Raw genomic sequence first — 21,990 nt, 5'->3', positions numbered from 1 at the left:
TCAATCGGAAATGGTCATTAGCTCTGTCGGCATCGCTCTACCTCGCAATCCAGGCAGACTGCCACATCCAGCTTCCTAGACCTGGACTCAAGTATCACTGCCGCTGCTGCGGAAGGTAGCACAGAGTTGGCAGTATTGATGTGTGAGATCCAGAACAGCTTGGGGCAGGTTGGTCGCCTGGACGATACTCCGCACCTTGACAGCACCCTCGTCCTCGATCAGCTTGCGCACCAGGTACAAGAGTTCGGGAGAGAACTTGAGACAATTAGTATTGCAGATCATCTATTTGGGTGTTCGATTCTTACCTCGGAGTACCAGCGATACTGCCATGCGATCAGACGAATCAATGCGCCCAGCATACCTCGTGTGTCGTTCCTCTTCTCATACAGCTTCAAAACTCCGCGCATAGCCTTGGGTGAGAAGCGAATTGACAAGCAATTCTGATATGCTTCGATACCCTCGTCGAAGTGACCCAAACGCTCTGCGAGCTCGCCGAGAATCTCCCACTCACTGGCAGACTTCTTGTATTCCATGGCTTGCTGGCGGAACTGGGCCATTTCAGTGCGCCAAATCGTGTAGATACGGAGGTCCTCGTAGAGTACCATGAAAAGGTTGTCCAGCCAGCGCTCACACAGGCGCTTATTCCGGAACTGCGTGTATGCAGTATGGTTCGGGTCGGGCTTTTTGAATAGTCAATAAATCAGTCATGGCATGACTATAACAGGAGCAACTTACGACATCGCTACCCGATTTCACAACTTCGGAGGCCATTGTTTGCTCAGGGCGCTCGATGGAGTTCTCTGCATTAGCTTCGTCACCGGCACCGTTGGCAGCAGGCTCGGAGGCCGCTGCGGGCGCGGGGCCTGTGACAGAGCCGGTGTCTTCCTCGTCTTCGTCTTCATCTTCGTCCTCGACTCCATCTCCATTGATTTCCGCCCCGAGCGACTGCGCGGGCTTAGGAACATGCTGGCGCTCGACGCGGTACTCCTCTTCCATGACAAAAACCTCGCTACGGACCTTCAGAAGCTGGTCCCAGCCGATGGCTCCAGCAATCTTTGCTAGCAAGTTGTAAGCTTTCAAAAATGTGCCTTGGTAGCTGGCGGCGTGCAGCTTTCGTAAAGAAGGGTGAACATAGTCGTGAGGGTCTCCCTGCTTAGGCTGACCCTCATCGATTTCATCGAGTATGCTTTCCGAGAGGATAGGAAGCATGATGCGAGAGGGTTGCGGCATGCGCGGGGTATCCTTGTCCTGGTATGTGAACATGGGGCAGGAGTTGAGGGTCAGAAGCGCAAGGTCCCATTGCTCCATGCCAACATATACCTCCGCCAACCGAGCCCAGGTACTGAACTCGCTAGGAGCTGCGGTCACGGCCCGTTTGGCACACTCAAGTGCCATCTCGCCCTCGCCCTTGTCCTTACAGAAGGCCGCTTGGCAATCAAGCAGAGCGTAGTCCATTGGAACATCCTGCAAGGCATCATACAGCAATCGCACCGCCTGTACCTCCTCATCGGCCATCAATTGTACCCGAGCCAGCAGGGAGGATACTTCCACATCGCGTGTGCGCAGTTTTTCGAACAAGTTGATACCAGAAGTATAACGGCCGGTTGTGTAGATGTATTTCAGGATACCTGATGTCAGGTGGTTGCTAACGGTGTTGGGGACTTGTGTTTCCGGGTCTGAGCTGAGCTGGCGTCCTGGGGAATTGTTAGAAATGAAACCGAAACCAAGTAGAGGGCGACAAGATGAGACATACCGAGGAAGAAGAGCTTCTCCGCAGCATCCAAGAACTTGTGCTCCATTTCTGTGTTGGTGACCGGGTTGAAGCGTCGGACTCCGACGATCTTCTTGATTGAATCTCCGCTTCCATCATCGGCGTACAAGTAGGCTCTTAAGACGGCGCACAAGAAAGTTTCCAGCCAGAGCGCCTCGGTTGCCACGCGTTTGTCACCGCGCTCGTCAATGCAGTAGCTTTCCAAGCTTCCGGGGATCTTGACTTCAACTCGCATGTCCAGGTGGGAGAAAGCATTATAGCAGCTGCACGGTCGTCAGTGAGAGAATTGCAGAGCATCTTAACTTTCTAATCCTTACCAGTAGATTCCTGATACCACTTTGTGTGTCTTATCGAGGGGAGAGAAAGTGAGGGTGTTAACGTATGCGGCTAGGCTGGCGGATGAGGAGGCATCGATTCCGGTAACATGGTGGTACACACCGGTCTGCAAGGAGAGTTTTCAATCATTAATTGCAAGCGCGCACCAAGATTGAGGGGGACATATTGGCGTACCTGACGGGTTGAATTGGCCTTGGGTTGTTTCACCAAATATACCAGGTCCGGGGGGCCCAATTCCCGCAAGCTTTGCAGCGACTCTGTTCGCGCATCGACTGCAACGAAGATATCCTCCTCCTCATGAATCCTATATAAATCCTCGAATGTCAATCCATGTCTCTTGTCAGTTGCGCAATTGTAGACACCGCTGTAAACGGGCAATGGACATGCGCATGCACTTCCGGGGAACACGTAAACCGGGGGGTTCAGGAGCACACATACTCAGGAACAGCTGGCGCAACCATGGCGCCTGCACACGCAGAAGGAGATCAACAGTTAAAGGATCTGAAATTTGATAAAGTATCAGTCAAACTCGGCGTGGTGCTTTTATTGCTCTGAAGTTGGCGAGGGGGAAGTTGTTGTCGACAACTATTTGCCTGAAAGAGCGTCAGGCGACGAGGCGACAAGGCGGAGAGCGTCTTTGCCCGTTCGGGCCAACGCGCGGACCGCGATTTAGAGCTGCGTCTTTCGTGTTCCTTTAATCTACTTTCCCTATTTGCTGTCTTTGAGGGCTTCCTGCAATGCCGGAGGCCTTATTTATTTTCATCATCGATCCTTGAGAACGCCGTGCGCGTAGGTTGCATCATGGCGAGCTGGGTTGCTCTGAACGTGGAGCCCGACGACGCCGTCGAGGAGGAGGTTGACGATACCAAGGAGCTGCAGATCGAAGAGGCTCTGAAGCTATATCAAAGTGCTCTTAAACTTCATGCACAAGGCCCTGACTTTTACCCCCAAGCTGCGGAAGCCTATGAAGCTCTTCTCGGCTCGGAGATCTTTAAATACCCTGAATCCATCTCGGACTTCAAACAGGCAACGCAGCCAGATGCGCATAGCGCTGGACCTGTCGACGAACCCCCCAGCGAATCGATCGCATTTAACGTCAACGATTCCACATCCAGTCTTTTCCAGACGCTTTATCTATCGTACAAGAACCATGGCAAATACCTCCTCGACTCCCTCGAAAGCACTTTACGGAATGCGGGCCAGGACAATCCACAGGATACAGCACAAAAGACAGCCAAGGCAACCAAGGAAGCTTTAGGATCATTTGCGGATGCCCTTGAGCGGGATGATACGGATCTCAATCTGTGGAGACAAGGCGCACGGCTCAGCAGTGCATTGAAAAGCTACCGCCTGAATCGCTTCTGCTTGGAGAGTGTGCTGGCAGATGACGATAATCGTCTCGAGATACGATCAGAACAACTTGGTATCGAGGAAATCTTTTCAGAGGAGCGCCTAAGAAACACCCTCACGTCGCTTTTCGATGGACTTTCTGCATTCCAAATCCCCGTCAAGAAACCTAAGAAGGCTCTCGTGAAATATCTCAAGCAACACGAAGACTCATATCCCTACCTACCCAATCTCCCAGCTGACCTGGAATCGCTTGATCCGACCAAGGGCCCCCTTGCTCTCTCTGCCTCTCGACAGGAGATAACTCCGTCCAATTCGACATGGGAGGCAGTTGGAAAAGCTATTCGTCAAGCACTTGATGATGAGGATGAAGCCTCGCTGGCTGCCGCTCCAATTCAGTCTATTCATATAACCTTACCGCGGAGTGGATCGGAAGCGGCCGAATCCATAGAAATGGATGACGCAGAAAAAGCACCTGAACTTGATAGTGGCGAACCTGAAGTCAAGGTTGAAGATGTGGACATGATGCAAGAAAATCAGCCAGCCACGGAGCCCGACAAACTCGCCGAGGAGAGCACTGAACAGCCACCAGAGGCGCCCGAAGAGCAATCCTTTATTGATCAGAGCGCGGAGAAGCAGCTCAGGGAGTCATTGGAGGGGCTCTCCTCCGTGCAGCCTCCCGAAACTCAAGCTGTTGAAGACGATGGCGATGCCGAAGAAAATGAACCCAAGTCTCCGTCCGGAACTCGTAAAAGATCATCGGTATCAGCTGCAAATGACGAGCATCTAGAGGGAGGCAGAATGAAAAGTCGGCGAACGCGAGCGCGTGAGTCAAACGCGGATGCACTGGTCGTTCCGGAAGAGATTGCTTTTGATCAAGAAAAATACTACGAAAGTCGTTTGGAGATCTTCGTCAATGCAGATGACTGGATGTTCAACACGGTCAGCCCTCTATATTCCAAAGTTGGCATCGAAGCACTGGGAAGCGTTCAAGATCTAAGAGACAAGACAGCAGCTGCGATCGATAGCGATGAAACCCCTCAGGAGCCCGAATCTAGACTACTCCATGACCTACGTGGAATCCTCAAGGGCTGGAATGATGCCAAGTCACGTTTGATGCAGCAAAAAGACGACCTCTCATCTTTGAAGGATATTCGGGGCACCAGCAAATCTGGCCTGGCTGTTTTCCTTGAGCATTCAAGAATATCGACTCGCAAGCAGCTACTTCACGACGAATTGTCGTCTGGAGAGCAATTGAATGCCTTTTCAGACTCAGTCAATAACGAGTGGTTACATCCGCACGAGACTTCGTTTGAATGGCTTAAGCGCCTACTTATGCCGGAATTTGGAGAACTTGCCTCGGAGTGGCCGGTCATGAAGTCGACGTACGAGTGTTTCATATGGCCCAGTGGACTCAAGGAAACTATCTTGGATCTCTTGATTCGAGAGGACGAATTTATCTATTCCCGGCTGGACGAGCTTGTTGCAGATCTTGAACGTCGCGTTCTGGAGTCGAATGATGAAGCACCTTTCCATTACAATACCAGCGATTTCTTCGAGCTGGAAATGATCCAGTCCATATATGAGCTTCACCTGGACATATTCGCCTCCGTTGAAAATCTAAGCAGCGATATTAGCCAAGAGAAAAGAATAGCACAATGTGATCGCTTGGCCAGATGGGGAATGCTCGCCAAGTCTTCTCTGGATCATTTCATTGATCACTGCCCGTCCGATGAATGCCGACAAAACATTGCTCTTCGCCATCTATGGACATCAACGTTCCATGTCAACCTTGCTGGCGAGTCTCAGCGCGAGCACATTTTGCTTTGTCTTCAAGACCTAAAGCTCATTTTGCAATCGATCGGCGACCCAATAATTAACCTGGTGAACAATTCCGCCATGTTGGAAATTTCTGCAGCTACCATCGATCAAGAAGTGCTGAAGCTCAAATGCATGGATTTCTTTGCCAAGGTTTTTAATCCTGAATCCGAAGATCCAGTATCGTTGATTGAAGCGATTGAGCCTATCCTTGAACCCTCGTGCATTGAATATGCGGAAGGGTCATCGGAGCAAAATGACCTGAATGCCCCATCCTCACATCTTAGCGAGATGGCTTCCTTCCTTGACCGAGGAGACGCCACCCTACGCTTGTTCCTTTGGCGGAGACTACAAGAAGCATACCAAGCCATCGACTATCCTCCCAAGGTTGTGTCTTGCTATCTACGAAGTATCGAAACCATAATGACAGAACTTGAAGACGCAAAGCATATGGAGGAAAGTGACGGACAGCGGCAGCTTTCCTTACTGGGTTGGCTTAAGTCACTCGATGGAATCTTGGCAAAGGCTATTCCCCTCATTCTACAACAGGCAGAACAGGCCTATGAGTGCGTGGACATGGAACATCTGCAAGCTTCTATGTCGGCATTAGCTCGACTGGTGAGGCTGCTCCATAGCTTCATCTTGTATGAAGACTCAGTGCGGGTAGGCCAAATCTCCGGGCGTGAGTTCCGTGGAACTCTGGCCAAGTCGTTGGAGAATTTCAAGGAAAGAATGCGGGAATTATACGTCCGCTGCTGGATTCTTCAGTACACCCTTTTTGTCGAAGCGATATCTCAGAACAAGGATCTCTTCGATGAACCGTTAGAAGATCGCATTCAGCTCCTTCGATGTGTGCACAATGCGCTTGGCATTCGTTCCATGTGCAGGTACTCGCAGAAGCGTTTCTTAAAGCTCATGAAATCCGAGCTGTTAGATCTGGAAACCCAAGGAGACTATGAATTCGACGTCTGCCAAGTACTTTTCGATCTCCATGGTATCAAGTTCTCGCCATTTGATGGGACTGCGGATCATGGTTGTTCTCCTGAGAAACTGGATCGCCCCACAGCCATTATGATGATCGATTTTGTGATGAGGCAGGCACAGAAGATGAATATGAAGGACCTGTCAAAGTCCGAATTGAAGACAACTATTGAGAAGATGCAGCAAGCGATTGGCCCCGCAAAGCTTCCATCACAATCACCGCAGATGAGCTTCAATCGTCGTGTGTTTAATGCATACATCAAGGCTCCGGTTAACCCCTCAAATCTCCTTCGCGCCGTTCAGGGAGTAACAGACCTTTCCATGATGACAGTGCCTGGAGAAAACGCAAAGATTGCGGCGAAGGGCTGGTATTTCCTCCTCGGTCATGCTACGCTCACCAAATTCAAGTCTCAAAAACGGCTTGGTCCAGGATCAACCTCGGAACTTGATGATGCCGTCAATTTCTTCCGACAGGATCTTGACCATGGAACTGGAAGATGGGAAACTTGGTATCGGCTCGCGCAGGCATATGATGCCAAGTTGGAAGAGGACATTACCTGGGCTGCAGACAAGATCAACAACAATCGCAGTGACTTGGCAACCATTCAGCGATATGCAATTCATTGTTATGCAATGGCGGTTTCCACGGCCATCAGAACTGCCGAGCCAACGACAGAAAGTCGGTCGCTTTTATCGGATCTGTACACCGACTTCGGCATTCGCATGTACTCGTCTTCTCGGGAACCACTTTCAATGGGTGCGTTTGGCCTCGTCGATTTCTCGCGGCACTTCAGCAACGCCGAGAGCCAGCAGATGTACAAAAGCCAACCATTCAAAGAGATGTCTCTATACTCGGTCTGGAACTTTTCCAGCAATCTCCTCCGCAGGGCGGTCTCCGACAAACCTAACCGCTGGATGTCAGTTTCCCCTATCGAGGTGTCTTTAAATTTTGACTTGCTAACAATCAAACAGAACGCAGTACTTCCTTAGCAAATGTCTATGGAAGATGTACAATTCCGACGACTCGAAACGGACGACTTCAAAGCGCGTCGAAATGCAAGATGTGATTGACGCTCTTCTTGATTCGATCGCAGCCCTTCCCCAACGAAAAGACTCCCGCTCTGACCCGATCTTCGAGCCTCATTTCAAGCTTTTGTCTGTGATTCACAAACTAGTCGTAAGCGGAAAGATGACTGTGAGTGTAATGATTACATGCTATAATTTCTTCAAACTAACATCGAACTAGCCCCTTGAGGGAGCCAACGTCCTTTTGGCGACTCCGTGGGCTCGCAAGGTGGATGCTCCTGATAGTATCCAAGGATGGAAAACGTATATCCTTGAGGTCATCAAGAAGTTCAAGAGCGGTGACAAGTCAAATTGGCATCATCGGATGAGCGCTAAGGTACGGCGATCAGTAACTCCATCCCAAACGAAGTTGCCTACTAACTTTCCCAGGCCGCACATGTCATTTATGATGATCAGAAGGATGCGCCAGCCGCTGTCGCCGCGAAACAAGAGCTGTCTCAGATCTTTACCAAGACTCTCACCATCCAAGTCTGGCGTCCTGAATACGAACGCCCCGGGAGGCACTTTGTCTACACAAGTCGCTATGTGTATTTCTTCGTCGGTCTCCTCGACGAACTCGACGATCGTACAAGTCTGGATCAATTGCTTCGACGCGTGAGAAAGAAACAAGGCGATTTCATCAACCACACCAAGTTGTGGGAGGATATTTGTTTAACTTACGCCAAGATGATTCGCAGAGCCGCGCACATCAAAGAGGGACACGAGGAAGGTGTCTTCAAGCCTATTGGCTGGGAAGAATTTTCCACCAAGACAGCTCGACTCGAGAGCCTGACTCAACTGGTGGCAGAAAGTCAGCCCCTGCTCGAGCTGATTCGTGATTCTCTGGAGCTGAAGAAGCTCAACAACAACTTGATGAAAGTTACAATGTTTGAAGATCTCGTTGCGGATCTGTATGCACGGATTTACGAACTCAATATGCCTCAACTCACCGAGCAGGTCAACGATGAAAATAAAGAAAAGATGAAGGTCGATCATCTCCTCATGGGAGGTGATGCCACCACTGAGGCCTCGACCCCGGCAAGCTCTGCCCCAGCTGCGGATACTCCGGCTCCCCGCGGGCGTACTAAGGGTATTGCCCGTCGAGACATCCAGAAACGAGCTGATACAATTGTCAATCTCAAGCTGGGACCTCGTACCACGGCCAAATTCGCCACTGCAACAGAGCCTGACCAGCCCACACCACGAAGACCTAGCACGACCGCTACATCAGGACCCACTTCTGCTCCTCAAGAGCCAGGGACACAAGCATCAGCCACAGAGAACAATGATGCTACACGGCAAAGCGACCCCAACGACGCACAAGACAGTGATGATGAAGGTGAGGATGGGTCCAAGCCGAAGGATTCTTCAGAAGGAAAGCCAATGTTCCCAAACTTACACAAGAACGTCTCAGAAACTGGCGACGCCGAGGATGACGGTGCTGGTAGCGGTGACGAAGGTGGTGATGAGGCCGAAGGAGAAGAGGGAGACGAAGAAGGAGACGAAGACGAAGACGGCAATGACAATGGCGAAGGCGAAGGCGCCAACGAGGTTGAGACTGGTGGCGAGGAAGCACAAGAAGACGATGATGGCGGTGACGATGAAATGCAAGACGACGATGGTGAGAACAATGATGATACAGAACATCCGGGTCCTGCCGATGAGCCTGGGGCGCCTAAACACGAGTATTCTAAGAAGCCGGACGCCATGGATGTTACGCCTGCATGAGTGAAACTGACATACATCGGCCTGCCATGCGGGTGAAAGACGTCCTTCTTGAGGATTCCCATTAATATAATTTTTCTTGGTGAAGCGACCGGCATGGGGAGGGCATTTGCTATTAATTCGCGATCATGGCGTTCATGGAGTATGCTTGGGCTTCCATACACATTGATACCAGATATTACTTTCCGCGACGTGCATGTACCATAGACCTTGCTGGATATGGCTATTATCATGGTCATCTTATTTCAACCTATATCAGACCACCCGCCTATACCAACGGCCGCACAGGAGAGATGTCATTCAAAAAGTCAGGAGGCAGTACGTTAGAGAAGGCTAAAGTCCACCCAGTCACAAAATCATAGCTGCGATAGTCTTGTACTTGCTCTCGAGAAAGATACCAGCCGGCATATCCCAATCTAAGATGGCAGTAATACGACATTCTTCGTCCACGAGATTGTCCTTTAGTGCCAGGTCCCCATACACAAACACCAACTCATTGTCATCTTGCCGGGCGAATGAAGCATGATGACGAATAGATTCCGATAATAGATTCCGATAATGTCCCAGATGTTCGTGAACAGAATGGCTGATTGTAATGTGACCTCATTATCGGGGATGAGAGTGAAATGGCAATCAACAGATTTTATTGATATCCCGCGTACTTGGATGATGCTTTATCCTAGATGCAACATGAAGAAGCTCGTCACCAAGCTGAGGGGGAAACTTTTGGAACACGCAACGTCGACAAGAGAAAGAGTAGAATATGTATATGAATATCTGAAATGACTTGAAAAGGTTCTAAACGCTTCCTCGCTATAAGCAACCCATTGAGAAACATTCGAACAAATAGGAAATTCTACTTCCAAACCTGGGATTCACTTAGCACGCATCCGGGTATTATCATCTCAAAAAGTCTCCCAAACCTGTCCGTCAATTGCAATCAACCGATTGAAGAGTTGATTCCTCGTTCCCATCGCTGTCAGTTGGTAGGTTTGGTGTGGCTCCTTGCCCTGGATGAGCAAACCATCCACCACTTCCTTACTCCCAATAGCCCAGCCGACGACCAACTTTCCTTTCCACCCCATTCCACCCTGTTTCTTCATTTCCAGAATGTCGCTGACTGGAATCGTAAAGTAGACGGTGCCTTTTTTCCGTTTCTCCACTTCAAAGTCACCGAATTGAGGTATATCGGTCGTGAAGTACAGTATCGGTGAATCTTTAGATGAGTCGATTACAACAGCACCACGCTTACCCTTATGTCGGGCATTGAACTCGGCAGGTCCAACCGGTGAACTCTCTTTGCCTTTGGGACGCAGCACTCCAACACGGTTCCTGGCATGACGAGACCCAATCGCTGCTCGCATGCGATCAATACCTCGCTTGCTCTCGACCCCTGTTGCAGTAGTACCCCGGAAGAAGCCGAGTATTCTGGTTGCCATGGTCTTTTCGTGGTGGGGTTCTTCTTCCTTCAACCCATTATGGACCTCGGGCGAGGCAGCCAGTTCGATTTCTGATCGAGAAGCACCGAGTGTCAGCTCCTCGTGATGTAGAGAGGCAGGTCGTGATGAAGCTTTCTCCAGTGAGCTGGGAGGGGGCGGCAGCGGTGACATGTTTGCTTCACCGATACGCAAGAGAGTTAGCGCCAATTGAGAATTGGTCGGAATGCCTTTAAGTAGAGAGCTGTAGACATGTTAGCGAGTATTGATGCATGGGGCAACTTTTCAATTTACTTTTGTAGCTCCAGAAGTCGCTCCCAGTGGGGATAATTGCTGTTCAAGTAGGCGATTCCGCGCCAGATGATAGGATCACCGAAGAAAACGAAGCCAGTGACTAGTCCCATGGTTTTCATCAAGAAATAGCTTGATACCAAGGTCGATAGAAGACATGTCGGAGCTAGAACAGCCACTAGGCGCAAGCGAGGGGAAAGTTGAGGGAATGGCGACGTAGGGGATAACGCGCTGAGAAAGTCAATATAAATCAAGTTTTTTCAAAACTTTTGTCAAGCACTTACTTTCCAAACTTCTCAAATGTATCTGTAATATCGCTCACAACATCCATGGCCATGTTTGCTCCATCCAGGACGGCTTGCTTCATAGGCTGTCGAGTCTTGTCGTGCGACTCAGAAGGAATCTCTCCCTGTGCTGCACTTTGTGCATCTGCAGTGTTAGATACGATATCCATAGCATCCGGTACAGAGTCTTCTAGAGGTGCACCCTCGGGGACACCCTGATCATGCTTTCCGACTGCACTTCCGACGGCCACGCTTGCAACACTTGCAACCAAGTTGCTAGCTTCCTTTTCGGCAGCTTCGCCCTTGTACTTTTCGGGAGCACCGGTGATACTGTCGTGTGAGCCAAGAACTCCCGCCTTTGGCTTTTGAACACCTCCAGTATCTTTATCAACGAGAGCGATTGGCGCTGGCGGGAACATGATCGGTCGACACGGCGGGTATATGACCAGAGAAATGAGAGCCGCGAAGAAGGCAGGAGCAAGGAAGTCGAGAACCCACGCAAGAGAGTATACCTATTCCACAGATCCGTTAGTTCATTGATTTGCGTGGATTGTGAAGCTCAGCTTACCACGCAAAAGATCGCTGTCCGCCGAGGCTCCTTCCAGGATCGGAGACGAGCGACATGTTTGATAAAGCTCGTCAAAGTAACAACAACCGTAATGTAGAATCTCTCCATGGTAGCACGAAGCTTGTCTGGCGAAAACTCATCATCATCGGATCGAGTTAAATCGAGGTTCTGCAACGGAGCATTTGGCACTGCTTTGACATTGTAGACTTGCTAGACGCAGTCAGCTTGAGGCCCGCGATTACTGAAATCTTTGTTTAAACCTACCTGATCAAATCGTCTGATAAGCATCCAAAGGTCTTCGTTTGAGATTCCTGCTATAATAGGTTCCACGATATGGTTGGTAGGCGTGGTCCATCCGACATCAGTCACTTCGGCTGTGTCGCCAGCTTGTTGCGATAGTCCCTTTTCATCTTGCTCGACCTGAGCCAGAACATGACTGTCCGTGGGTCCCTCGGGGGTCGGAGGTGCCTCATTTATTTTGTCATTGCAAGTTGGGGCCAAAAAAACGGCCGATTCGTCTTTTTCGTCCATGTTGAAAAGTTGAAGAGGAGAGAGAGACAAACTCTGGCTCCTCAAGGGGTTTGCGAGTAGAAAACCGGTTGCCACTCCTCTTCCATGGAAGTAGGAAACTTCCTTGTACTCCAGGTCCGGATTGTCGACGTCATCCTTTACTCCGCAGTGAACTTTGAACTATACTGGCGTTGACACAGTTATGCAATTTTCCTAAATTATGCCGAGCAGATGTCTTCCTTCGCACTTTGAGTTCGCTCTAAGTAGTCAATTGCATCTGATCCCGACTATGTGACGTCCTTCGTAGAATGGAACATTCATCGACAAGTCACGTGCCAGTCGCGTTCCCAAAGAGGAAATCTACGTCGCGTCCCTCGTTTGACTGTCAACGGTAGACTTCACCTTTCCCCTGCAGCCAGATGGCTGCGAGGAAACTATGAGCGAAGAATGTGCAAATCCCCTACTACTGGGGTGGATTAAGGAATGGCTGGACCAGGCCCGCGAGCGGAATAGCAAGGGCGTCACAGTGTGAGTATCCACCGTGTACCTCGCCGAATCAAGCGGATTCTGATATTTATCTCAGTTACAAAAAGGCATATGAGTCGATGAAAGCATGTCCACTGCCATTCGAACATCCGTCTCAGGCCCAGCAGCTGAATGGCTTGGGGCCTAAACTGTGTGATCGCCTGACGGACAAACTCAAGGCCCACTGTCAAGAGAATGGACTTCCTATGCCGGAGCCCCCGGGTCAGGGTATGTCATACTGATACCAGTCAAATGCTCTCATTTTGGCTGATAAAGTCTTCCAGGCAACAAAAGAGCATCTGAGACAGGTGTTGCAGACCAGCCCGCCAAGAAGCCTCGCAAAGGAAAACCCTATGTGCCAGCTCTACGTTCTGGCCCGTATGCGCTCCTATTGGGCTTGGCTACACTGGGAGAAAACTCACACCAGAGCATGACCAAAGCCCATTTGATCGAAGTGGCGCAGCCTTACTGCGACAGTTCGTTCACAGCACCCACAGACCCTACCAAATTCTACACGGCGTGGAATTCGATGAAAACCTTGATTCAAAAAGACTTGGTTTATGAACATGGTCGTCCACTCAGGAAATACGCTCTGTCCGAGGATGGCTGGGAAGTCGCCAAACGGATTCAGAAGACTCTCCCCGGGTCCTCTGATAACATGATGGCCTTTGTTGGCAGCGATTCCCGATCGGCCCCAAATGCCGGCCCCTCGACTCGAGTAAACGGAGAAGATGCCGATGATTTGACACTGGATGACAATCCGCTGAGTCGATTTGCCAACACCGAAGGCCCTACGGAACCCGTCATTCTTCCTCCGAACAGTTTCACGGTCGAATTAGTACTGGATACCCGAGAAGTGCGCACTTCGACAGACAGAGACTACATCGCCAATGAGCTCATGAAACAGGATATTACTCCTCAAGTACGTGCTCTAGAATTGGGTGACGCAATGTGGGTAGCCAAGTGCCGAGATCCCGCATTTCTGACACGCTACGGCGAGGAAGGCGATGAGGTGATGCTGGACTGGATTATTGAACGAAAGCGACTCGACGACCTCATCGGGTCTATCAAAGATGGACGGTTCCACGAACAAAAGTTCCGTCTCCGCCGATCGGGCATCAAAAACGTCATCTATCTGGTCGAGGAATTTACAGTCACGCACCCCGATGCTGGAAATGGGAGCGCGCTTAAGTACCAAGAGATGGTTGCCTCGGCTATAGCCTCGACTCAGGTGGTCAATGGTTATTTCATGAAGAAAACGAAGAATCTGGATGACTCCATCCGGTATCTGGCGCGCATGACCCTCCTTCTAAGGAGAATGTACGGAGCACTTGACTATTCCGTTGAAGATCAACCGGCCAATCCATCAAAGGCTGCCTTCATTCCCAGTCGGTGCCTCTCCTCTACACAATCTTACCTCACTCTCCTGGACGAACTTCGTGCGAAAGATTCTTCTCTCACCTACGGCGTCACACTCTCCACATTTTCTGCCCTCACCTCCAAATCGGATGTCCTCTCTCTGCGCGATATCTTTTTAAAGATGCTCATGTGCACACGTGGAATCACTGGCGAGAAAGCACTCGAGATTCAGCGCCGATGGAAGACGCCTCGAGAACTAGTCGAGGCATACATGGCCTTGGAGCCCAAAACCCGGGAAACACTGGTCTCGGACAAATTACAGTCCCTTGTTGGACGAAAGAAGGTTCAAAAAGCCCTTAGTAAAAAGGTCGCAGAAATTTGGGGAGAAGGAAGTTAATCGAATAGTTACATTAAAATCAGTCAACACAACAATGAAGGTCGATTCATGGATATCTTGGGGGGGAGAAACAAAAACAGAAACAAAAACAGAAACAAAAACAAACGCTTAAATGATGCGTAGCTCTTTATATTCTCCAAGTCAGTTCTTCTTCTTCTTGAAGACCCTCTTGATACTCTCCATGTCCACCCTCAGCGCGAGACTGCTCGTAACAACGGAGATACTGCTCAACGCCATCGCCAGAGCAGCCCAAACAGGACTGAGCCTCCAATGCTCATCAAGCATGACAGTTTCATGGCCGACAGTCTTCTCATGGTGACCACTAACAATGGGATAGAAAACACCAGCAGCAATTGGAACAAGACAGAAATTGTAGATAACTGCCCAGACGAAGTTCATTCGCACACGGTTGAATACACGACGACTGAGGAGAACCAGTTGCAGAATCGTGCTCAGATCCGAATTGAGAAGAATAAAGCTGGCGGAGTTGATGGCCACGTCAGAGCCAGATGCCATTGCGATGCTAACATCTGCGGCGGCCAGAGCGGGTGAATCATTGACGCCGTCGCCGACGAAAGCGACAATTGGGCGAGTCTTGCTCCGGGGTGGCGAGCCCATACCTGTGGATGATGCCTTCACTGAGCCGTCTTGGACTCGGCGCACGAAGCTGGCTTTCTCTGCGGGTAGGACGTTGGCCATCACGTTGGAACGTGGAATACCCAGCATGTGGGCCACGGCATGGGCAGTTGTCTGGTTGTCGCCGGTGCACATAAATACCTCGACTTGACGCTTGTTGAGATTGGAAATGATCTCGACTGCTTCGGGTCGAATAGTATCTGAAGTTGCGAAGATAATTGCAGGAACGAATACCGTAGGCTTGGACTGGGAATCGAGACGTCGAAGGGAGAGAATAGCTGTGGATTTGCCCGCTGACTGGAACTTCGACAGCAAGTTCGAGACGAAATATGTGTCGGCTTCAGAAGATAGGATGCTGCGAAGCAGGCGCTCGTTACCAATCGCAGCCTCGTACTGTTCCTTCTGCTCGGCTTTATCGGTAGACATAGTGAATGTTCCTTTCATGCCCTGTCCAGAGATCTCTTGGATATCAGAGGATGCGACAGCAGCTCCCGGTTGAGATGCGCAGAAGGCAGAGATGGCCTGGGCTATCGGATGATTGCTGCTCTCTTCAAGCTTTTGAGCAAGAGCCCAGGCAACCTTCAATATCCCGTCATTGTTTGTGAGGATCTCGTGGTCAGAAACCTTAAGGCTTCCTCCCTCAGTCAATGTGCCTGTCTTGTCGAAGACGATGGCGTCAAGACGGCTGGCTTCTTGGAAGGCTTCACCACCACCCTTGACCAGGATACCATGCTTTGCTGCGAGTCCACCTCCAACAAACAGGGCCGTGGGGGCAGCCAATGCCAATCCACATGGGCAAGCCACCACGAACACTGCGATAGCAAATTCCAAGCTCCAAAAAGTCCAACCACCCTGAGCAGCATCCAAGTAGTCACCAGGTAGAACACCCGAGTGTCCGAGAGAGAGCCAAATGATGAAAGTAAGAATGGCAATCAAGGTAATAACAGGCACGAAGTGTGAGGTGAGCAGATCAGCGATCCTTTCGAGAGGTGCACGCTTGCTCTGACCTTCACGAACGACAGCAATGATTCGATCAAGCATAGAGGTTCCTCCGAGTTCAGTGATTCGGATGTGCACAGGCTGACCGACATTGACGGAGCCAGTAAAGACTTGGTTGTCAACAGCTTTCTTGACCGGGCGAGACTCTCCGGTCAAAGAACTCTCATCGAATTGGTAAGATCCTTCTCCCACCACAACGCCATCCGCTGGAGGAGATGCACCATGAGGGATACGTACAACGTCACCGACCTCCAAAAGGTCAACATTGATGCGTTGCATTGAGTCAAATCTAGTGTTCTCGTCGGTCTGCATTGTGGACTGATTCTCAATGAGTAGAGCCTCCGAGGGTCGAAGCTTGCCCAGTGATGTAACTGCATCGCCCGTCTTAGCTTTGCTGTAAGCCTCCAAGAATCGCCCAGCGAGGATAAAAAGGGTCAAAAAGACAACTGAATCAAAGTAGGTCGTACTGTGAGCACTGGATTTTGTACCCACAACGGCATCAACAATGAGAACGGCCAGGGAGGAGAAGTAAGCTACCGCCGTTCCTGCAGAAATCAAGAGGTTCATGCTGCCGAATCTGTAAAAGCGTCGCAAGATTGGTACCCTGCTTCCGGGGCGCCAAAGTGCGTGGATTTCTTTCATGGCCCGAGTATGGAACACGTCAGTGCCGTAGACCATGACGGGGGTCGCCATGATGAAGAGAGCCCACTCTGTGCGAGTCACACTGCCAGACCAGATTGTCTGGTCAAGATACATGCGAACTGGGTTGCTGGATGAGACGAGAGACATGAAGACAATACCAATAATGAAGGTTGGGATGGCTGCAGCAAAGACGAATAGCAGTCGAGTCAGAAGCCGGCGACGCTCATGCAATTGCATCGCACGAGATCGGTCTTCAATGCTCGGTGGGTGATAGATGCTTGCAGTAAAAGCGCCGTTGGCCCCATTGACTGTTGCAAGAATGGAGCGAACAGTCAGAAAAGGCGGGTTAGGTGTATAAGCTACCTTGACTATAGGGTTCTTCTCGCAAAGAGTCTCCTCCACAGTGACATCTGAAAGGGTATCCAAAGAAGCCAAGACTTTTTCGGGGCAGTGGCGGCAAAACATTCCATCGACACGAATGGAGATTGTTCTCAATTTGGCAAGGCCAGTCTGTTGCTTGTTCTCAGCCAGCGAGTGAATATTACTGACTGCAGCATCGTATCCCAGGTCCTCAATCTTCTCAACAATCTTGTCGAGGTTTTCGCGTCCTTCAAATTCAATCTTGCCGCTGTGTGAGAGCAGATTTACAAAGACACTCGTGATGAAGGGTAACTCTTCGATCCCTCGAGTCACAGATCCGACACAAGAACCGCATGTCATGCCGGTGATTGCAATCTCGGTGACATAGCCGGCCGAGGCCTGTTGGGTAAACGGCACTTCAGAAATCCGGTTGACCTCATCCAAGAAAGCATCAAAGCCGATATCTTCGATCTTTTCGGTAATCAGGTCAACATTCTCCCGCGGACCAAAGTAAACCAGCGTTGCGCTATTTGTGAGAAGGTTGACAGTGACCTCCTTGACAAACTCCAACTCTTGTACAGCAGCAGTAATAGTATTGACACATGACGCACAGCTCATACCCCCAATGCTGATCCGTGCTGAGAATTCATCACTTGATGGTGAGGACAGCTCAGGCGTTTCAGATATACTAGGTGGGACTTTTGGCGTCAATGTGGCATCTTGCTCTACTTGAGTCTCAGACGTAGACACAGAAGGAGTATGAGCAGGCCAGACAGAATTTTGTGCAAATTTTTCATGTAGTGGCTCTGTCGTGCTCTGGTAAGAGAGACGTGAAAGCCTTTCTGCTTCTTCCTTCTGACACGCATCGCAATTGGCAAAGTGCCCATTTTCTCTGCTAGTGTGTAGTCGCTCTTTGATATTAGATGAAATACTGGAGTATGATGTTCGAGGGGTGGAGAAGATTGTGGATCCACGATGATTCCATGAAGTGGTGTCGAGGTCAGATATAATCGCTGCGCGTTCGTCATATGTCGTAACATGATGAACTTCAAACGCAGCGTGTATCAAAGCTGCGACGAGATCTGCCGGCCGCGCAGAGATGCCATGGGTGACGCGTACCTCATGGGTAATGATCGACACGTCAATGTCTCTGACAGTTGGAATTTCGGACAATATCTCGGTGACATAGGCGACGCATGAAGAGCAGTGAACATTGCTAACCCAGAAGACACTTCTCCTGGAGCTTAAATCTGCATTCTGCTGCATCTTGAGAAGATGTGGAGGACTCTCGGGTCCGGACATGATCGACACAGCAGGATCTTCAACCTTGGTGTTCTCGGATCAAAGCGATAAGATGATCAAGCAACAGATGGATTTTTGCCACGGCGTGGCGTTGACGGTCGGAAAATTAAATTATTAAGTATGTGGTGGTGGAGTCTTGAAACAGCCAGGAGACTAGGGAGTACCGCGCGGGTAGTTGGCAGGTTGATATAGCGAATCGCCACTAGAAGACAATGACCACGATAGTGCTGATTACATCATAAAGGATCAAAGATCAGGATCAAAGACGAATGGCGCTGTCTGTCGCATGTATTTATAAAGAAAGGAAAAGAAAAAAGAGTGGAAACCAGTGGGTGGCTCGCGAATGGCGAAGATGCGACATTTGTGCGCGATCCAAGCCCGGAGGCCGAACTACGCACAAATGCCGCATCGGCATTCCACTGAGTGAGAGTCATGACCTCCGTGTAGTATGTAGCTAGTTCTCATCTGGTTCGCCTTTAGGAATGAAAAGCGGCATCTTGGGTCCGAGATGAGAAAGTCAACCACCGTTCATGTGCTTATTGCATAGATTGATCGCTGTAGGGCGTGCTCGAGTGGATATGTTGCCTGAACAGTAAGGCACCAATGGAGATTCATCTGATTTTATTTCCGGACTAGTACTTAGTGACTCGGACAGTCACGTGTTTTGCGCTTTCGGATGGATGCCATGAATAACAGAGGCTGTTGATGCAAAAAGCGACATCCACTGCGAGAAAAATTATTTGAAGATCCTTCGACTTCATACCCTCACTCCCCTCTTTCACTTTCTCCTCTTTTGAGCGAACGATAGAATGTGGGTCGTGGCCACCTCCCCGAGTTGAACGCGTGCCTTGCCCGTTTCCCCCAGCTCTTTCACCGCTGGGCCACCCGCCAGCACCGAGCGAAAAAACTTCACTCGCATTCCCCGCTCCCCACTCACGCGCCCTTTTTTCTTATCACTTATCACTTTACGCGCTTCGAGAATTATTCAGAGCCCTGAGAACATTCGACCAGCTCGACATACATCGTGCAAGTACGGCATCGTTGTCTCTCATTGACTCTTACCCTTCCTGCTCCTGCCGTCTGATCACCGATTCCACCTCTTCTCCAAATCTCGACTCTCTCTTGCTCATTCTCATCTCTATCGCCAGCCTACGCGCTATGAGGTTTCCAATTTAGTACCGCTGGGATTTCGTTCGAACAATACTAGAGCCCAGGGGCTTCTCAACCATTTATCTAACTCATCACCTGGGTATTACTACTATCCTTACTTCTTCAACATCGACCATTATTCACCATGTCGAAGCCCGCCACGCGCATCAGCGTGACTCCCCGCGGGCCTCGCGCACCTGTCAAGCGCCTGGCTACTACTAGGGCTCAGACTCCGACTCCTATCAAGCGTCCCGCCTCAATCAGCCGCCCTCAACCTCCACGGCCTACTACACACCCCAAGACTTCTAGTTGTCCCAATCCAGGTTGTCCTGCTCCCCACATTGTTGAAGATGAAGGCCAGAAGGTTTGCTCTGGATGTGGTACTGTCATCAGTGAATCCAATATTGTGTCTGAAGTCACCTTTGGTGAGAGCTCATCTGGAGCTGCTGTCGTCCAGGGTACTTTCGTCGGGGAAGATCAGACCCACGTTCGCAGCTTCGGACCCGGCTTCCAGCGAGGCGGCGCAATGGAGAGCCGAGAGATGACTGAAGCGAATGGAAACCGCTATATCAGCCAGCTTGCTCGAGCTTTGACCATCCCAGAGAGTGCTTCGAAGGCTGCTGGTCAGGTATTCAAGCTCGCAGTCGGACTGAACTTCATTCAGGGTCGCCGAACCAAAACCGTGGCTGCAGTCTGTCTCTACATTGCTTGTCGTCGCCAGGACGGCAACACAGTCATGCTGATTGACTTTGCCGATGTCTTGATGATCAACGTCTTCAAACTTGGTCGCACCTACAAAGCCCTTCTTGATGAGCTCCGCCTGGGCGGCAACGTCTTTCTGATGAACCCTATCGATCCCGAGAGTCTCATCTATCGATTCTCGAAGCAACTAGAGTTCGGGCCAGCCACCATGCAAGTCGCTGGTGAGGCTGTCCGTATTGTGCAGCGAATGAACCGTGACTGGATGACAACTGGTCGACGACCGGCCGGTGTCTGCGGTGCGGCACTGATTCTTGCTGCGCGAATGAATAATTTCCGCCGAACCGTTCGTGAGGTTGTCTACGTCGTTAAGGTGACCGAAATCACTATCAGCCAGCGTCTGAATGAGTTCAGCTCAACCGAAAGTGGAGATTTGACTGTCGATCAATTCCGCTCCGTACAGCTTGAGAATGCACACGATCCTCCTTCCTTCACTCGCGCAAGGGAAGGCCGCAAGCCCAGCCACATCAACAACAGGGCTGTGGAGACCGCCGCAGAACTTGAATGGGACACTGAAAGCGAATATGGATCAGTTCAACCTTCACGGATTGATGCAGACGGCTTTGCCATTCCAAATCTACCCATCGACCCTGCCCTGACCGAGAAGACACGCCGGCGTTCTTCCATTGCCAAGGCAGTGAACGATGTTATCGAGGACACAGAAAATGACCAGGCCGAGTCTAAAGTCAAGGGCAAGCGGAAGCGCGAGCCCCTTCCCCGCCGTCTGAGGAGCAGGTTGCATCAGAAGATGCTCTTGAGGATGAGATGCGGACTATGCTTGCCAAGGGCTCCAACATGATTGAGAGCATGGTCGAACCCGAGCAGAAGAAGCATATCCCCGATGATGCCGAAATTGCCGAAAGCGAGTTTGAAGACGATCCCGAAGTCAAGCACTGCCTCTTGACGCCTGCTGAGGTTGAATTCAAAGAGACCATCTGGGTCTCCGAGAACAAGGAATACCTCCGCACACAACAAGCCAAGGCCCTCAAGCGCGCGCTGGCTGAAGCAACTTCTGGTCCATCTTCATACAAGCCTCGCAAGCGCCGCAAGGGCCGGATGGGTGATGTCTCCTACCTCGATGGCGAGGGCGAGGGCGAAGATGGCCGCAGCTCTCGTGCAGCGACCCCTGCTGAGGCGACCCGACGGATGCTCGAGCGACGTGGCTTCAGTAAGAAAATCAATTACAATGCTCTTAATGACCTCTTCGATGGGAAGAAGACAGACGAAAACCCCAAGGCCGAGAGCCTGAGCCGAAGCCAGAGTCGCAGCGTCAGTCTTGTCTCGCGCCGCAGCACCAGCCGGGCACCCGAGCCCGAATCTCGCCGCTCGGTTCGTGCTACTTCAGTCAAGGCACGATCTGGCCGCACTCAGACTGGTGCACCCCCGCCCACTCCACCGCCTACGCAGTCTCAGCCGGCCGAGGAAACCGCTGGCCCTGCTCTTAAGGGTGACCTTCCGGCTGGAGAGCAGCCCGATCCGGATGACCTGGAGGATGATGAGGACGATGAGATGGAAGATGACCATGTCGATGATGCATTTGCTGGCAATTACGGCGGATATGACGAGGACGATTACTACGGAGGAGACAGTGACGATGATGGCTACTAAAATGACACCTGGGGTGTTCTTTCATTCTGTGTGTTAATAGATTACTTCTGCTTTGGCTGTCAACGCATGATATCCTGTACCAATAGAGCAACCATAGATGAGCAATTGCCACAGTCTTAAGA

At 50.6% G+C, this 21,990-nt stretch overlaps 6 protein-coding genes across 6 annotated transcripts; 3 read left to right on the top strand and 3 right to left on the bottom strand.

Annotated features, from left to right (window-relative positions):
• Nucleotides 1-87: 87 nt before the first annotated feature.
• On the bottom strand, nt 88-2,568 carry N7443_010442 (ChAPs family protein; the record flags this gene model as incomplete). The annotated part of the gene is made up of 7 exons (XM_056890498.1): nt 88-255; nt 306-680; nt 736-1,694; nt 1,754-2,034; nt 2,089-2,213; nt 2,282-2,411; nt 2,546-2,568. The coding sequence occupies 7 exons, from the start codon at nt 2,566-2,568 to the stop codon at nt 88-90; spliced, it is 2,061 nt and encodes a 686-aa protein (XP_056736989.1).
• Nucleotides 2,569-2,908: 340 nt separating this feature from the next.
• On the top strand, nt 2,909-9,046 carry hir3 (putative transcriptional corepressor of histone genes (Hir3); the record flags this gene model as incomplete). Its single annotated transcript, XM_056890497.1, has 4 exons — nt 2,909-7,170; nt 7,226-7,448; nt 7,500-7,655; nt 7,709-9,046. The coding sequence occupies 4 exons, from the start codon at nt 2,909-2,911 to the stop codon at nt 9,044-9,046; spliced, it is 5,979 nt and encodes a 1,992-aa protein (XP_056736988.1).
• Nucleotides 9,047-9,948: 902 nt separating this feature from the next.
• N7443_010440 (DUF3292 domain-containing protein) lies at nt 9,949-12,153 on the bottom strand (the record flags this gene model as incomplete). Its single annotated transcript, XM_056890496.1, has 5 exons — nt 9,949-10,723; nt 10,774-11,001; nt 11,055-11,566; nt 11,623-11,832; nt 11,887-12,153. The coding sequence occupies 5 exons, from the start codon at nt 12,151-12,153 to the stop codon at nt 9,949-9,951; spliced, it is 1,992 nt and encodes a 663-aa protein (XP_056736987.1).
• A 415-nt stretch (nt 12,154-12,568) lies between these two features.
• Nucleotides 12,569-14,413, top strand: N7443_010439 (crossover junction endonuclease MUS81; the record flags this gene model as incomplete). Its single annotated transcript, XM_056890495.1, has 3 exons — nt 12,569-12,660; nt 12,716-12,885; nt 12,942-14,413. The coding sequence occupies 3 exons, from the start codon at nt 12,569-12,571 to the stop codon at nt 14,411-14,413; spliced, it is 1,734 nt and encodes a 577-aa protein (XP_056736986.1).
• Nucleotides 14,414-14,554: 141 nt separating this feature from the next.
• On the bottom strand, nt 14,555-18,316 carry N7443_010438 (putative copper resistance-associated P-type ATPase; the record flags this gene model as incomplete). The annotated part of the gene is made up of 1 exon (XM_056890494.1): nt 14,555-18,316. One exon carries the CDS (start codon nt 18,314-18,316, stop codon nt 14,555-14,557), a length of 3,762 nt encoding a protein of 1,253 aa, XP_056736985.1.
• Nucleotides 18,317-19,646: 1,330 nt separating this feature from the next.
• On the top strand, nt 19,647-21,868 carry N7443_010437 (transcription factor TFIIIB subunit BRF1; the record flags this gene model as incomplete). Its single annotated transcript, XM_056890493.1, has 2 exons — nt 19,647-20,945; nt 20,996-21,868. 2 exons carry the CDS (start codon nt 19,647-19,649, stop codon nt 21,866-21,868), a joined length of 2,172 nt encoding a protein of 723 aa, XP_056736984.1.
• Nucleotides 21,869-21,990: the final 122 nt, after the last annotated feature.

This window comes from Penicillium atrosanguineum (assembly GCF_028827265.1).
Source record: "Penicillium atrosanguineum strain IBT 20685 chromosome Unknown utg000008l_segment0_segment0, whole genome shotgun sequence".
Classification (NCBI taxonomy): Eukaryota; Fungi; Ascomycota; class Eurotiomycetes; order Eurotiales; family Aspergillaceae; genus Penicillium; species Penicillium atrosanguineum.
Note: the sequence above shows the minus strand (reverse complement) of the source record. Positions and strands in the feature narration are given on the sequence as shown.